At 46.4% G+C, this 17145-nt stretch overlaps 1 protein-coding gene across 6 annotated transcripts in view; it reads left to right on the top strand.

The window, feature by feature from the left end:
- Window positions 1–17145, top strand: part of CPEB1 (cytoplasmic polyadenylation element binding protein 1) — a 102700-nt gene that overhangs the window by 67143 nt on the left and 18412 nt on the right. For 3 of the 6 annotated variants that reach the window (XM_040642847.1, XM_040642844.1, XM_040642845.1), the window contains exon 3: window positions 10355–10543. The exons of 1 other annotated variant lie outside the window; for it this stretch is intronic. In XM_040642847.1, coding sequence (XP_040498781.1) covers window positions 10390–10543 — 154 coding nt within the window. In that variant the 5' untranslated portion in view covers window positions 10355–10389. 2 more of the 6 variants (XM_008687807.2, XM_008687802.2) reach the window with 2 other exon arrangements.

Genomic DNA, 17145 nt, shown 5'->3' with positions numbered 1-17145 from the left:
ACCAAGAAATGGTTCTTCCTCCACTGTATCTAATTAGAAAAATCTCAAAGAGGAATCCCAGTTAGCTTGGTGTGAGTTGTGCCCATACCTGGACTGGTCTCTGTAGTCCTAGGAATGGGTTCTTCTAGCCCAGGTTGGGTCCCATATTTACCTGTGGACTATCACTGCGATCAGTGAAGCAGAATCCTGCAGGAAGATGGCATTTGCACTTAGGGACCATTGGATGCCATAGGAAGAATAACAGTTCAAAGAAATCCTGGTGTGTGGAAGATTTTTAAAAACAAGGTCTAGGAGATTCATGAATGGGGCACCAGCAGTCTTCAAACATTTGTTTGTATACATCCCATTGATTTAAAAAAAAAAAAAAAAACCAATATAACCCACAATGAGTCCACACCCATTAGGATGGTCATTGTCAAAACAATAGGAAGGAGTGTGGGTGAGGACATGGAGGATTTAGAACACATGTGCATTGCGGAATGTAAAATGGTGCTGTCACTGTGGAAAGCAGTATGGTGTTTCCCAAAAATTAAACATTAAATGTAGAATTACCATCAGTTCTACTTCTAGGTATATACGCAAAGGAATTGAACGCATATTTGTACACCAGTGTTCACGGCAGTACTGTTCACAATAGCCAACAGGTAAAAATAACCCAAATGTCTACTGACAGTTGAGTGGGTAAACAAAATGTGGTGTATTCATACGGTGAATATTATTCAGCCTTAAGGCAGGAAGGACATTCTGATATAAGCTACCATGTGGGTGAACCTGGAACATCCCACAAAGTGAACTAAGTTGGACACAAAGCCCAGATAATGTACGAGTCTACTTCTGTGAGGGTCCTGAAGTAGTTGAATTCATAGAGACAGAAAGTAGTTACCGGGGACTGGAGATGGGGCTTGTGGGAAGTTAGTGTCTAACAAGCACAGAGTTTCAATTTGAGATGAAAAAGTTCTGGCCATACATAGTGGCGGTAGGTGCCCAAAAATGTGAATGTACTTAATGCCTCTGAATTGTATGCTTAAAAATGGCCAGAATGGTAACATTTTATGTATAGTTTACCACAATAAATTTTTTTAAAAAAATACAGTGTATTTCTTGCATATCTAATTTTATATCTAAATAATCATAAGTGAAAATGTGTCCAGTGGAATAAAAAATTTTATACCTATTACCTGTTTGAAAAATATGTAAACCCATTCTTTAACAGTAGGCTGTTTTTCATTGTTCCTCTTCTTTCCTCATATTTCCTCATATTTCTAGTCTACTTCTCCCGTGGAACTCTATCCCAGTGTAATATTTTACACTTATGGGTCTTTTGTTGATCATATGTTATACTTCTCTGCAACAAAAACAGTACATAAATTGAAGTTTTAAATTATTTTCTGTGACTAAAAGGGTGGAAGTGTTCTGGGTTGCTGTGGCCTTTGATTGCTATGACAATTGATTAAGACAATCTCAGTGTTACAAATTTTCATAAAATTTTCTTTAATAATTGTTTATTGGAAGTGCTTCTTAATGAGATAGATGAGACATTTTAAAAACCCATGTAATTTTGGATGACTCACTTATTGCTGGAATGACTCAGGGTTTTCAACTCCAAATATATTCCTATTTTTTGTTTTTATAGATCCGTGCTCTGAGTAAACTTATTCGCATAAATAAATAGATGGGAAATGAAGGAGTGGTTACAGCCACGTCTCTCAGTTGTTTGAACTCCTCGAGTTCTATGCAAAAAATCAGACATCTGTCATTATTTTTAGTCTTGTACTTGCTGACAGTTCCATTCACTCCTTCATATTTGTGACAAAGCAGGAACTGGAAACCATCTAATTTGTGAAAAGATTTGTTACCTAAGTCATCAGTTACTGAATTTCTCAGTTTTTTGGAAGTGTACCAAGAGTGTTCTATGAAGGTTTTAGATAACTACTGTGTCTATCATTTCTTGACTTAGACACTTTGTTTACCTCTGTTTACCTAAAGGGTTGAGAAAATTACTGTTAATTTAAAAATACATCTTTGCCAAGAAAGTATCTTAAAATGCTTTTTATCTTACCACTCACTTTAAGTATGTACTGTCAAAACCTTGGGTCTATAGATTCTAACTCGCTGTACTTACAGAAAATGTCAACCATAAAATCTAATGAAGTCAGTTCTTACTGTCAAACCAATTAGTTCAATCAGACCTGCGTTTTGTCAGAAAAAGTCTGACTTAAATTTCCCCCAACATTTTATTATGAACGTTTCCCAACATACAGAAAAGCTGAAGTACGAACACCCATCCTACCTGCCACCTAAACTCTACGGTCAACATGTTGTCCGTTTGCTTTACCATATACCCATTTATCTATCCCCTGACCATTTATCAGTTCATCTTACTTTCATAATCCGCTTCAAAATGAGTTGCAGACGGGGATGTAATTCACCCCTAAACACTTCAGTATGCATATCGTTAACTAATATTCAATATTTGCTTACAATTTTTGAGGTACGGTTTCTACACAGTGAAAGGCACAAATCCTGTGTGGATCACTAGATGTGCACGCCCAAACCCAGTTCCCATCAAAATGCAGCGTATTACCTTCCCTCAGAAAGGTTCCTCCTGCCTCTTCCTGTTAGCTCCCTCCCCTCCCCACCCCGTCTCCCACAGAGGCAGCCACTAGATTTCTTTTCATCGTATATTAGCTTTCCTATTCTAGAACTTCGAGCAAGAGTATGTACACATGACTCCATTTATGTAAAGCTACTTTCGGTAATTACTTTGTTGCGTCTATCAAGTTTATTCCTTTCGACCGCTGAGTCCTATTCCAGTCAATACATACGCCGCATTTTATTCCTGTCTTGATGGTCGCTTGGGCTGTCTCTGGGTTTTGGTGATTACGAATAAAGCTACTGTCGCTGTTCACGAACAGACCTGTTTGTAAACCCACACTTTCTTCATTCCTCTTGGTTGAATACCTAGGAGTGGATTTGCTGGGTCATAGACTCGTGTTCTGTTGAGTTGAATAAGAAATTTGCAGACCTTTTTTGAAAGTGATTGTACTGCGTATAATGCGTGGAAGTTCCGATCGGCAGCACTAAATGTTGGCAAAACATGGAACCAGTGTTTCTAATTGTGGCCGTCTGCTGGGCGCGTGGTAGTTCCTTGTGGTCCAGTTTGCATTTCTTGGACTAATGATGTTTTCAAGTGCTTACTGACCAGTTATATATCTTTGTGAAATACCTTTTCCATATCTTGTGCCCTTTTGAAAAATATTTTTTTCTTTTACTTTTGAATTAAGGTTTCTTATACACTCTGTATACTAGCCATTTATCAGATAGGGTTGCAGATATTTTCTCCCACTTTGTAGCTTGCCCGATTATTTTCTCAATGGTGTCTTGATGAACAGAAGTTTTTAACTTTGATAAGTTCAGTTTATCAAAAGTTTTTTTTCTTCGATTTTTTAAAAAGATTTTATTTATCTGAGAGAGAGCGCGAGTGAGGTATGGGGCAGAGGGCGAAGTGAACTCTACAGGGGGAAGGGGCAGAGGGAGAGGGAGAAGCAGACTCTCCATTGAGCAGGGAGCCCAACGCCGGGCTCATTCCCAGGACCCTGAGATCATGACCTGAGCTGAAGGCAGACGTTTAATTGACTGAGCCACCCAGGTGCCTCAAAAGTTTTTTCTAATGATCATATCTTTCTGTGTCCTCCGTAGGTACCCTTTGTGTCTGTGCATTCCCCCACCCCAAGTCACAGAAAGTCTGTGTTTTCTTAGAGAAGCTTTAGTTTTAACTTTTTAGGTCTCTTTGATCCCTATTGAATTAATGTTCCTATATGGTGGAAAGTGGAGGTCAAGGTGCATTTTTTTCCCCATGTGGATATGTGGTGGTTTCAGCACTGTTTGTTAAAGGGTCTGTCCCCACTGTGTTGCTCAAAGGCCAGGTATATTATTGGGCTTGCACTGACCACATAGATCAATTGGGTGGGAATTAACTTTTTAACAATATTTAATCCTTCAATGTATGAACATGGTGTATGACACTTTAGAATCTAAACATTGTTAATATTCATTTTAAGAAATATAAAAATCACTATAACATGGAAATTTGTGGACTTTATTTGAAGATTATTAAAAGCAGTTAATACAAGGATCCCACTTTTACGGTGGGACATAGAAAGTGAATCAGTTTGTCTCTCCTACCTTAATCTGTAACGTGATTCAGCGTATAGCTAACATCATATGTAAGCTTTCCCTGAATGTCTTAGCCATCACGCAGGCGCTCTCATCTAAAGTATTGTTTCACTTACCAGCACGCAGATTAACAATAAATTATTCTCTAGAGTGTGAACTTCGGGGAGTGTGATTCACTCAAGCTTAACCTTTCATGCTTGGTGAATAGTGTAAGAGAAAGTTAATCAGTAAGCCGGGGCCCAAAGACTGGCTTTGATCGGAGAGGCGACAGGGAGCCTTAGAAGGTACTTGTTTAGTGGAAAGAACACTGTGAAGGAAGTGGGGTTGAGTAAGAATGGGGTGTACCTGGAAGAGGGGATCTGGGGCAGAAAAACCCTTTAAAGCTTGTGTTCCTCAGAGTGTGGCCAGCATACCAGGCGTGTTGACATCATTTGGGAGTTCGGATTGCAAGTTCTGGGCTTGACGCAGACCCACTGAATCTGAATCCGTGTTTCAGAAAGATTCCCTGGTCATTCGTCTGCCTGTTCAAGTTTGAGGAGTCCTGCTCTTGTGAGGGGTTAAGGGCCATAGTGCAAACAGCAGAGTTGAAATGATCTCGATGGACGTCTGACTCCTTGCACATTTGTTCTTTCTCTTTAAGTTGCCAAAATGGATTTTCAAAATCATCATTTTGGTTTTCTGGATTTTTGGGTGAGAAACTTGTCTTTCAGACAGTCTTTTTATAAATACATTCTTAGAAATGCTACTTTATGTAAGGCTTGTTAAAACCTTAGAATCATAAATCATTGACTTAAGTAGACTCGGCTGACTATAAAGTTAGTCATTTGAAAGAATCTAATGGGGACAAACGCAGCGTCCTCTGCTGTTCCCAGGGACTGGGATCTGAGGATGAAGTTGAGACTTTTGTAAAAGAGCTCAACTGTGGTTGCCAAACAAACTATAACAGTGTGCTGCTTTAAGGTCAAAAGAGGGAAAAGAAAGGAGAGGACAGATCTTATTTTTGCATTGTTGTAATTGTGTGGTTACCTAAAGAAAATCCATGAGCAGCCTGCTAACCTCACACATTCGCTGTTCGTATTTTTCTATGTTCTTTAACCAAAATTTCCATCAGTGCGCAGAATTGTCACATTGTTCTAGTCATGGTTTAAACGCAACTTTGCAGTCTGCTTATGCCATTTGGTGTATTTTCTTCGTATCCAGCGGTTCTTCCACCCCCTCCTCCCCCTCTCATCCCTGGCCTCCCTAGCTCTGATGTCTGGTTCATCGTGGGCCTTTTGCACATTACTTCCTGTTTAAGAGTTCACAGACACTCCTCACTGCTTGGCTGAGCATCATGTTAACATTCCAGCCTCCGTTCTCCCGTAGCTCGGCTCATGCTAACATACCTTGCTTACCTTGTTCCCTGTTACCTCCTCAAAGTTAGGTCTCTGCTTTCCTAGGATCATCTTGTGATATATCTGTTCTCTGAAGCCAACTCAGGTGTCCCATGGGCCTCAACCAACTTTTTGCAATCACCATCTGCCTTTGTACTATGGCGCCTGCCTTCATGGTTTCACAAGTGAGGGCCTCCTGGCACTGCTCTCGTCTTCCTTCCCCTACTCACCAGATGTCAGGAATGGTGGCTGCAGTGGACGCCGAGCAATTTTGTGCTAAGTTCTGCCAGCAGAGGAGTCATCAGAGAACAGACAGGCTCTTACGAAGATGGAAAAGATCAGAGTTGAGGCTACTCCAAGCCCCGGAGCCAGGGTCCCTGGTTCACCTCTGCATTTTGAGTCCGCCAGGAGATGCTGTATTTTAGATTGTGGCAAACTTTAAACTTTGGGTCAGTTTATTTATTTCCCTGAGTTGTTTGGCTGCTAAGAAATTTGGAAGATTAACTGTAAAGAAGATAACTGATATTTCTTCAAAGAGAAATGATTTTAAAATTTTGAACCAGGGGTGCCTGGGTGGCTCAGTTATTAAGCGTCTGCCTTCGGCTCAGGGTGTGAGCCCAGTGTCCTGGGATCGAGCCCCACATCAGGCTCCTCCGCTGGGAGCCTGCTTCTCCTCTCCCACTCCCCCTGCTTGTGTTCCCTCTCTCACTGGCTGTCTCTCTCTCTCTGTCAAATAAATAAATAAAATCTCAAAAATAAATAAAATTTTGAACCAAATTAAGAAATTTAAATCAGAAGCTTTGTCTAGGTATGGTAAAGGAAACTGTAGGAAAAAAAATTTAAGAGAGACATTGTTCAATAGATTGCCTTAGAATGAGAATTTTCACTTCATCTTGCTCTGGTTACCGGCTTTTAGTACTTCAGAGTGCATAGCTGGTGCTTGTTTGGCAAAAGATTATGAAGAATAGCATCCAGTAAAAAGGGGCAAGTCCCCATCCAGCATCCGCTGTGAGTTTGAGAAGCAAAGAAGAGCTTTTGCTCGGTGAAATTAGCCTTTGCCTTTCAGACCTCTTCCCTCACTGCATGTTAGCCTGGTTGACAGTGTACTTCTCAAACTTTCTTTAAATACAGAGGAAAGAGGTGGAGCAGAATGGTAAGTTTGGAGAGATGGGATTCAGCAGCCATTGGAAAGGAGGCTTTTTGCGTAAAAGGTTTCTGGAGGGGCACCTGGCCGGTATAGTCGGTATAGCGTGTGACTCTTTTTTTTTTTTTTAATTTTATTTATTTATTTGAGAGAGATAGAGACAGCCAGCGAGAGAGGGAACACAAGCAGGGGGAGTGGGAGAGGAAGAAGCAGGCTCATAGTGGAGGAGCCCGATGTGGGGCTCGATCCCATAACACCGGGATCACGCCCTGAGCCAAAGGCAGACACCTAACGACTGCACCACCCAGGCGCCCCTAGCGTGTGACTCTTGATCTTGGGGTTGTGAGTTTGAGCTCCACGTTGGGTATAGGCATCACTTAAAAAAAAAAAAAAAAAAAGAAAACGAAAGAAAGAAAAGAAAAGAAAAAGAGTCTGTTTCTTGAGTAAAATGTTTCTGAACACAACGGGCTGCAGATAGAGGCCATGCCTACCAGTTCACCTACAGTCTCTTTTTAAGCCTGCTCTCCTGGTAGGATTTTGTTTTAACTGAAGTGTCATTAACATCGAGCATGATGTTAGTTTCAGGTGTGCAGCCTAGTGATTGGACAGTTCTGTATGTTACTCCGTGTTCAGCACATTAAGTCGTGGCACCATCTGTCCCCATACGTTACTATAGTATTATTAACTGTTTACCTGATGCTGTACTTGTCGTCTCTGTGACTTACTTCAAAACTGGATGTTTGTCCTGGTATGATTATTAAAATTTGCCCCCTTTCTCTATCAAAAATGCTTTGGTCTGGATGATAAATTATATGGTTACCCTACTGAAAATAAAATACTGATAAAATACTTTGTGTCAGGCAGCGTACCAGACGCTTTATGTGGTCCTGGAAGGCACCTGCGATTGCCACTTTACAGATAAAAAGAAGTTCAGAGAGGCTGAGTAACTTGGCTGAGATCACACAGTGACAGACCTGGTGAGCAAAGCAAGATCTATCAGACTTTTACAGCTATTTAATTTTTCCTGGCCTGCTACATTAAGCATTTAATGGGTATGGGCTCCATTGATTTTAGGATCTAGTGAAGGAATCCTGCAGTGGTAGTGAAAGCCTTTCTCTGAAAGAAACCGTGGAATGGAGAATGTCTGGATGAGGATAGAGGTGATGCCTGTAGTGGGGACGCTGGGTGTGAAGGTCAGGTGTATTTAGATCCTGGACCTTCTGGATCCGTGTAGCCATCAGTGTCCTTAACAGCCCCACTGCTTGGGCTGGGTCTGTCAGCTTGGGGTGGGAAGGTTGTGGAAGTTGTATGGATAGTATCGCTCAAACTTTTATGTGCATACATATCAACTGGGAATCTTGTTAAAATGTAGATCACTTCTGTAGGTCTCGGGAGGGGGGGCGCTGAGATTCTGTATTTGTGACAAGCTCCCGGTAGTACTGATACTGCTGGTCTGCCACACTAGACTTGGGGGAGCAAGAGTACAGTTAGTGATTAAGTTCTCTTTGCCAAGGGCATGGGGTAGTCATGTACACAAAACCCTCATTTTAGAGGTTGGGGCGGGGACGGTTGCTTCTAGGCATAGGTGGGCTCACCGTGGTGTGGAAGGGACTATATGGATAGCTGGTTTAGGGGGGAACGGGTACTTAAATATGGATGTTTTTAAAGGTAGCATTACATGTTTGTAATTAGTACATACAGATTATTTTTAAGTATACCCTTCGGTTGTGTGGCGTGTGGACATAGAGAAGCAGGAGGGAGTGTTCTGGGGTGAGGACAGCACCACCATGGTGCAGTGGTGAACTGGGCTTTAACAAACACAGACAGGGAGCAAGCAGAGTATCTACAGCCAGACAGGAATAACGTGGTTGGATGACACAGCAGCAAAGCTCTAAAAAAAAAAAAAAGAAAAAGAAAAGAAAAAAAGAAAAAAAAAAAAAGGAAAAAAAAAACCCACCTCCAAGGGGAGGAGTCCCTCCCATGGACTGGTCATTTCTCCCCTATCGGCTATGCCTGAGTGGCTGAGGACGTATGGGTATATGCAGGTGGCTGTGGCTGGCTTCTCCTGCGGCTAACAGCATTACCCCTGCCTCTGCCCACCTGGGACCCTGTCACGGGCAGTCCCAGGTGGGCCTGCTTCCTGTATCTGGTTACTCCTCGTGGAACACAGGAGAACAAGCAAGGGGGAGTGCTGCCAGCCTGGTCTAGGTGTGAGCGGCCTGTCTGCCGAGGCTGGGACTTGGCTCTACCTTCTTTTCTGAGGGAGGAAGCCTTGTGACTACAGGTCATGACAGAAAAGGACTGATGGGGGAGAGCACATTGGCAAAGAGGAAATGGCGGAGGTTCCACAATCTCTCGGCAGAGCTGGACCCTGTTGCTGGAGCTGTGAGTGGTCACAGAAGTAGGGCCTGGGTCCCGGGCAGCACCCCTGAGTGAGGCATCCGTGAGCCTCCCAGCTGGCCAGTGTAGCTGTGAGTGCTCCTGGAAGGCCAGAGAAAGAGCGTCAACAGAGCCGGGTGGGGGGAGCTCCGGAACACGGGATTTCTGATGAGGCAGAATACGACTGGGACCGTTTCTCCTCTTTCCGTCTCTCTGCCTGTGTTTAAGCCGCGTTGCCCCAGTCTGTCCCTAAGGTTGCTGGAGGGTAGGGGAGCTGGACCTGACCTGTCTGCTATGACTCCTGCCCATCCTGTTGGGGTGAGGGAACCCTGGGGACAGAGATTGTCCTGGTCAGGGCAGGGCTTACCCTGGCATGGGGGTTGTGGGGCACACCTGAGCAGCCCAGTGATGCCCTTCCCTCTGTCACAGCTGACCCCTTTTCTGTCTGATAAACTGCTCCAGACAAGCCCGGGGCACCAGGTGTTGTTCCCCAAGGTGCAAGTGTGCATGTCTTTCTGAAGGTGACCCTGTTCCTCCGTGGTAAACACTGCTGTGTCAGGGTGCTGCTCAGGGGCCACTTGGAGCACATAGGTTTTCGCTAGCAGGATTGTGAAGCTTTGCATTGGGCTGCAAAACCAGGGCTTGAGCAAGCAGCTGGAGAGAGTCCAGGACTAGAGTGTTTTTGGGTTTGGGGGTGGAGAGCAGAGGGAGGGGAAGGGAGGGGCAGGAGGGCAGAGCTACACAAGCAGGCAGTCGGCTGCTTTGGCGTTGCTGTCAGCAGAGAGGACTTCAGTCGTGCCTGAGGGCCGCTTGGCCACCATTGCTGGAGACCGGAGGGCGCTGCCTCAGAACCCTGACTTACCGGCCCTGCACCCGGACTGTTCCAAGTAGCTGTTGTGCTGTCTTTTCCCGGGGAGGCAAGTCTCCTCCCCGTCGTCCCCTCCTGCTCCTCCCCCGTTCTGTGAGGGATGATGCCGCGCTCTGTTGCACGGCTCAGCCGGCTGATGTCACTGGCAGCGGGAGGCATCAGCAGCCTGATCACATGCTGGCCCGTCTGTGATGCAGACGGGATAGGGGTGTGTATGTGGGGAGGGGGCTGTATGGCAACTGCTCTTGCTCTAACGCCCCCAAAAGTGCAGAGGCAGCGGCCGCAGCATCCAGCCAGCTTGGATGTCTGCTCCTTGGGCTTGGGGAAACTACTATTAATAATATTTATTGTTGATAATACTGGCAAAAACAGCCCTTAACTCTGGGGTTTCTGCTGTCCTCCTGTCCAAAGCAGACTTCCAGGACTCTGAAGAAACAGTTGCAAGCAGGATGCTTTTCCCCACCTCTGCGCAAGATTCTTCCCGGGGCCTCCCAGATGCAAATGACTTGTGCCTTGGCCTGCAGTCCCTCAGTCTCACAGGCTGGGACCGACCCTGGAGCACCCAGGACTCGGATTCCTCAGCCCAGAGCAGCACACACTCGGGTGAGTGCCAGAAAATGAGTTGGCTGGGGGAGGGGGGACGCATGGGGTGGCGAGCGAAGATATCCACAGCAACAGTTGTTCTCTTCCCCTTTGCATCACAGATGGTTGCTCGTAAAGGCAGGCATGGCTTTTCCACTTACCCTGATAAATTCCCTGGAGTTGTTAGTCTGCACCTGGGGTGGCCCTGAGAAGGGTCCCCAAGGTGACAGTCTTATGCAGAAAAGATCCAGCTAACCCCCTAGTGCCCAGGCCTGTCTTGGAGATGATGAAGCAAAACACTTTTAGGTGGGGGAGGGGACCTAAGGGGCTGATCACTGGATGTCCAGATTCTGTTTCTAAGTGGTTTTTAGAACTAGGGACCTGTATATGAGGATAGGTGGTCCCTGAATCATGGCAAGGGAATAATTTTAACCTCAGGTGAGGCTGGGTGGCACTAGGGTATTGGAATTGGCTTAACATATGGGTAAGAGCATTGACCCTAGCAAGGTGTAGGCAGGGTCAGTGGGGTGGAGTAACTCTGAGCTGCGGAGGCTTTGTTTTTCTTTGTGTGAAGGGTAACCAAATGGATGGAGAAGAGCCACTCCCCTTTAGGACCCCTTGTTGCCTTGGGAGGATTTGATGGGGACAGATTGAAGGGGCTTCTTGGCAACCCCTTGAGCGCTTCTGGTGAGACCTTCCCAGTGCCTGTTTATCTCCCTCTTGTGGTACGCGGTGGGGGAGGGTTGGCCAGACCCAGGTCTTGGAGTATTCAGGAAGAAATGGAAACTTAGGAAATATGATAAGTAACTTAAAATCCACGTATTTTGCTTTATGTAAATTGTGTCTAAATAAAAAGAGTATCAGCAGAAGATACTTGGGGAAGATGGAAAGGTAGTGGGGGTGGGGCAGCCATTTGCTGTTGGTGCTGACCGTGGGATTCACTGAGCCTGCCATCCTTCCCTCGCCTCCCCCGCTCCAGAAACTGGCAGTCAAGGCAGCAAGGTACTGTCTTGTTGATTTCTCTGGCCTCCACCCTATTTGGCGCAGGTCTTTTTTTAGAATGCTTTGCAGAGCCTGGGACTGTTGTGTCTGTTGGCGTTTTAATGGCCAGTTGTTTCAGCAAAATCCCATTTGATTGGGGGTAGGGTTTTGTTTTTTGTTTTTTGTTTTTTGTTTTAATTTGATTGAAGATGGGGAAGAGATTTGCCCTAAGTAACTACCTCTGGGTAAGGGGTAGAATTTCTTGAAGTACTGGACTTCAGCTGACTCAGGTTTTTCCAGAAAGGTTGGTAGGTGCCCTGTTCCCCTGGGCAAGCAAGTGTGGTATCCTTGTGCCTGGAGATCTTGGCTAGGAGGCCATGGTCGCTTCTTTTATGTGGTACCCTGAAGTCGACCTGGATGGTCTATGAAGCTGACCTTGTCCTCACTCCCACGGTATCTGAGCAAAAGACAGAAGAGCTCACAGAGGAGGTGGGCACCTATCTGTGTGATCCATGTTTGACTGCACTGTCTTTCACTGACACCAGGTTGGGGCGTGGCCCTTCTTTGGCTCTGGTCTGTCTTAGCTATAAGGGTCCTTTAGAAAACTATTATAGCACATAGAATTGCAGGAGGACCCAACTTGGGCCTTGGAGAACATGGCCTGAAAGTTACTGTGAAATTGGGCTATAAAACATAGCTTGGACCCAGCCAAAATTTCTCCGGCTTCCCTGCTACCTGAATGTCCTATGCTTACAGCTATTTGTTTCCAAAGTGGGGATGGATTTATTTCTCCACCTTTCATCTCAGGCACTGTAGTGATAAATATTACATGATTCTGTGGATCAGGGAGGGTACTGCAGTCTGTGGCCCTAGCATTCACAGGGACCACAGGGCTGCCCCAGGGGTACAATCTGGCTATGGGCAGGGTTGGTGTGGCTGTGTCTTCCTTTCTGAGGGTTAAGGACACACTCATCCCTAACACCCATGATGTCCTCGAATTCTGAAGCTTTAGTGATGGCCATCCCTCTTCTTTCTCTGAGCTCGGGCCCTTCTCGGAAAGCCCACATGAGGGTACTGCCTACTGGAGTAGGGTGTAGCCCTCCCACCCGCCAGCTGCAGTGCCAGATCGGGCACCCTTGCCAGCAATGCGGGAACATGCAGCCCACATTCCAGTGCCTACACTGCCTTCCCATCTGAAGACCAACTAGCTCACTTTCTTCAGGGGGGAGGAGGTATTTAAACAGCTCTGGACAGTCTGGGAGTTGACCTGGCAGATAGCATGGTACCAGGCGGTCTGTGTAGAACACCAGGGGCAAGCTTATTCCTTGTGCCCTGCTTGGTGATCTGTTGCCCCAGGCAGCTATGGCTTTATGTTTGACCCTCTTCTGCCACTGTGAAGTATTTAGCATGTTTGGGGCAAGGGTAGAGATAGTGGGGCTCTTGACTGAAAATCTTGGCTAAATTTATTCAACAAGCTTGAGCCCTGGCTGTGTGCCAAGTACTAGGTTATTCATCAGTGAATAAAACCTCCATGACTATCAAGGGAAAACAGGTGAGAAGGTACACTAAATGCAGCATGATAGTCGCTACGATGGGCGCTTCCATTTCTTCCCCTACGGGTTTTGTTGTTGTTGTTGTTGTTTTGGTTTTTTTTTTGGGGTTTTTTTTTTTTTTGCATAGGGACAACCTTTCATTGGGCTCTCAGCATGAGGCTGGTACATGGATACCTTTCTCAAGGGACTAGGGTCCTTCTGCTACTTGGGTTCCATTAGCCTCAGAGCCCTGCTGGAAGACACTGGAGTGGAATCTGGTTTTGAGATTAGTGGCCACAAGGCCAGTATTGGTTTGGATATGGCACTTTGTGGGGTCCCTTTCTCTAGACTGTGCCTACCCTGAAGCCTCACCTCTTGCTGGGAAGGAAGCCCTTTTAATGTTAGAAGTGGGTGTTTCGGGGCGCCTGGGTGGCACAGCGGTTAAGCGTCTGCCTTCGGCTCAGGGCGTGATCCCGGCGTTCCGGGATCGAGCCCCTCATCAGGCTCCTCCGCTATGAGCCTGCTTCTTCCTCTCCCACTCCCCCTGCTTGTGTTCCCTCTCTCGCTGGCTGTCTCTATCTCTGTCAAATAAATAAATAAAATCTTTAAAAAAAAAAAAAAAAAAAAAAAAAAAGAAGTGGGTGTTTCCCTTAGACCCCAGGACATGTGTCCAGCACTACCTTTGTCTTCCTGGCAGTGTCTTAAGTCCTGTAATGGAACAGCGGGTCTCTGAAAGCAGCAGGGCTCTGATAGCTAAGGGTGGGGGATGGAATGACTAAACACCACTAGTTACCGACTGCCTCCTATGCGAAGTCCATCATGTGATTTTAATGCTTGCACAGTCCTGTGAAGTGGGCACAGGCATTACTTCTATTGTAAAGATGAGGAGATAGGCTCACAGAAGTAGTGAAGTACCAGAAATTATACACCAGCCACATTTCTACCCAGGTCTCTTTGATTCCAAAACTCTTGCGCTTTCTGTTGCACCTGTGTTCCTGTAAGCAGAACTCAAACAGGTTGGACAAGAACCCTTCTGTTAAGGTATCTCCACATACAGCCCTGCGGCTGTCCAGCCAGAGGTGGTGTGTTCCCTTGCTGAGGCCCCTCAAGGCCAGGGTGTGCCGTGGACAGTTGTGACTCCCCTCCCTGAGTCTCCACTCATCAGCAGCACCACCGGATGGATCAGTCTTGCTGACTCCCCCCGGGTACTCTTGTATACAGCGTTACTCAGCAGGATGGGGGGTGACTGAGAATCTGCTTCGGGGAGGCCTGGAAGCCAGGGACTCCTAATGAATGCATTGTACTGAAGCCCAGCGGGTACACCAGATGTTCAGTCTGAGGATTCTGGAGGCCATGTCTTGTTTTCTCCCACTGTCTTTAGAAGTCCCTCAGGGATTAACCTGTCGACCTTCTCTGGTTTCTGCCCTGACTGCTAACCAGTCACGTTATGAATGGTATGTTCCCCGTACTGTGTTACTTGCAGCCTTCCCATTGGTGGGCAGGCTGGATCAGCCTGGGATGAGAGGGGAGCCCTCGCCATTTTGCTTCTGCTGCTGCTGTCCTTCCAAACAGCCTTTCTGAGGTGACATTCAAAACAGAGTTGGGCTCTTCATCTGTAGAACATGCACTTCCTGGGCCCGACCAAGTTCTGCAAATCTAACTCCGTGCTTCAGTTCGCCACTGCTCTGTCCCCAGCACGTAGCACAGGGCCTGGTTCATGGCTTTTTATAAGGATCTATTGAATGAACGATGAATGCCAAGCCACCATGTTGTCAATTCTGGGGAGCGTTGAACTGTAGAATTCGGTCAGGGTCTCTCCCATTCTTCTGCCTCCTACTTGTTTTGATCAGCTGGATGGATAGATTTCTTCAAAGATCAGTATCTCTGAACCTCCACATCTTCTAAGGCATGAACATGCATTTACAGAAAATGTTGTCGTACACTGGAACGTGAATGCTCTCATGGAGTCAGGTAGTCTACTAAGGGATAGCTTGCAGTGCAGGGAGAAGGGAGGGCCTGGGAAGCAATGAACAATAGGGCGCCTCCTAGGTGAGAAAGAATTTGGGTAGGAGAGCATGTGTGCCAACCTTACATAGGACTTGGGTATGTCATTTCTTCAAGTAAGGAAACTTGTCCAGTGAGCAAGACAGGGGAGAAAGGCTTGGGTACCACCTTGGACCTATGGGATCCGTAGTCAGTGGAGGCAGTTGACACTCAGAAGACTGCCCCTGAGTCGAGCTACGGTGCGGGGTCGAGCTATGGTGTAGGGTTGCAGCTTTGGAGTTATAGGCAAAAAGCAGTCTGTTGTTACACCTGGAATGAGTGCTGCCCTCCCCCTTCTTACCTCTATGCCTTCAGATGGATTTTGAGCAAGCAGCCTAGAGCTAAGGGTTGGGATAGGGAAGGAAGGGTTCCAGGTATGTGGCCCTAAATCTCAAGCTAGAAATAATGGCCCCTGGTCTGGGTTTTTTCCGTGAGTACTCCCAGTGGATAGCAGGCATCTGACTATGATGTCTTGGGCCTAGTCTCTCCCCAAGCTGAGCTCAAACTCAGACAGTGTCTTGCAATACCCACATCCAGTGCCAAGCTCTTGCTGCCATTATTGCTGCCACCATCAGACTCTGGGTGACTCTGTACTCTTGGGGAAGGTTTCAGAAAATTCGAACAGTGACTCAGCTGTAAAACCCACAGGAGCTGGCATAGAAGGGTGAAAGTGGAGAAAGTTAACAATCGGTCTAAAAATATTACTGCTGATTTGGTCTCCTGTACCCTCTGAGGTAGCATTAATGAGCTGGAACCCTCTGCCAGGTCCTCTCCTCCCCGTGACTTCTCTGAGAGCTGTCTGTAGCTGATGCTGATTCTTGCCAGCATGTGAGTGGGGATGAGTGTGTCTGCTCCAGGAAGAGCACACTGCTTTTCTTAGTCACTTTTGGAAGATACAAGTGCCATACGCTTGGCCACCAGGGCTGGAGAGACTTAGTAAAGCTCAGACTTCCTATGGTCCCTGAGTTGTGGAGTTCAGGAATCGAGCACAGAGGTCAGGGCCTTGGCTCCCGTTGAAGGGTGACTATGGACTTCTCTCCCACACTTCCCACCCTCCAAGCCATCTGGGTTAATACTTGACATCTGGCCTTGGTGAAGCTCTGTGCCCTGCGATGGGAAGTGGACTTTGAGATTAGTTACTGGCCTGCAGCATAAGTGACCTATCACTTCCACTGGATTTAGTTTATGTAGCTTAAAGAGTGTGCCTTTCCAGTAAATATACTTCCTACTTCAAGTTAGGAAGAGGGAAACCTGTCAGTTGCTGGCTGTTTGGTTCCTTCCCTCCTGATTCTCAGCTGGTAAGAATCAGTGCTGGCCACCCAGCAACCTTACGCCAAGGGAAGTATGGTCTTATGGCCTGAGCCGGGAGCAAGACAGGTTCCACTCTTGAAATGAGGTCCCACCTTCCCCAGAAGCTGTTCCCTTTGATCTGTAGTTATTCAAAGAACTACCTGGCCAGGCCCTTTGTGAGTTGACTATATAGGGACAGTGAGATCACTCTGGGGCATCTGACCACGGGTGACAGTTTCTAGAAACCTGGCTCCTTCTGTGGGTTGAAGGAAATCTCAAAATACCTGGAAAATTCTAGGCCTGTTCATACTAGATTTTCTTGTCTTCCCCGTATCTTCTAGTCAAACTCCTCCTGTATCCTTGGCCCCTTCCACTGTAGTATTTGCAGGAAACTGCATGGAGGTGCTCATGTGACCCAGGCGTGTTAATCCCTGGACACCCTGATCTTACATCTGCTAGATGGCATTGTCCTTTTCTGAGCCATCAGTCTAAGCCCCTTGCCCCTGTTCCTCTGTGTGGTTGGGATGGTGCTCAGTGAAGCACTCTTGGAAGTGTGTATCCAACAGATACTCTGCCCTTCCTCGAGCAGAGTAGCTCTCTGCCTCCTGTATGTGTTTAGTTCTCTTTGAAGAAAGTATTTGAAACCAGCGGAAGGAGTATTGTCACAAAATGGATGTGGCACGTAACTACTTCTCTCAACCCCTGTTTTGGTGATGGGCTGGGTTGGGATGAACTAAAAAAATTTTTCCCCTAGTTCCGAGTTGCCTCTAGGTCAGT

Source organism: Ursus maritimus, unplaced genomic scaffold, assembly GCF_017311325.1.
Source record: "Ursus maritimus isolate PB19 unplaced genomic scaffold, ASM1731132v1 scaffold_27, whole genome shotgun sequence".
NCBI classification, from domain to species: domain Eukaryota; kingdom Metazoa; phylum Chordata; class Mammalia; order Carnivora; family Ursidae; genus Ursus; species Ursus maritimus.
This window is presented reverse-complemented; position numbering and strand designations above follow the sequence as displayed.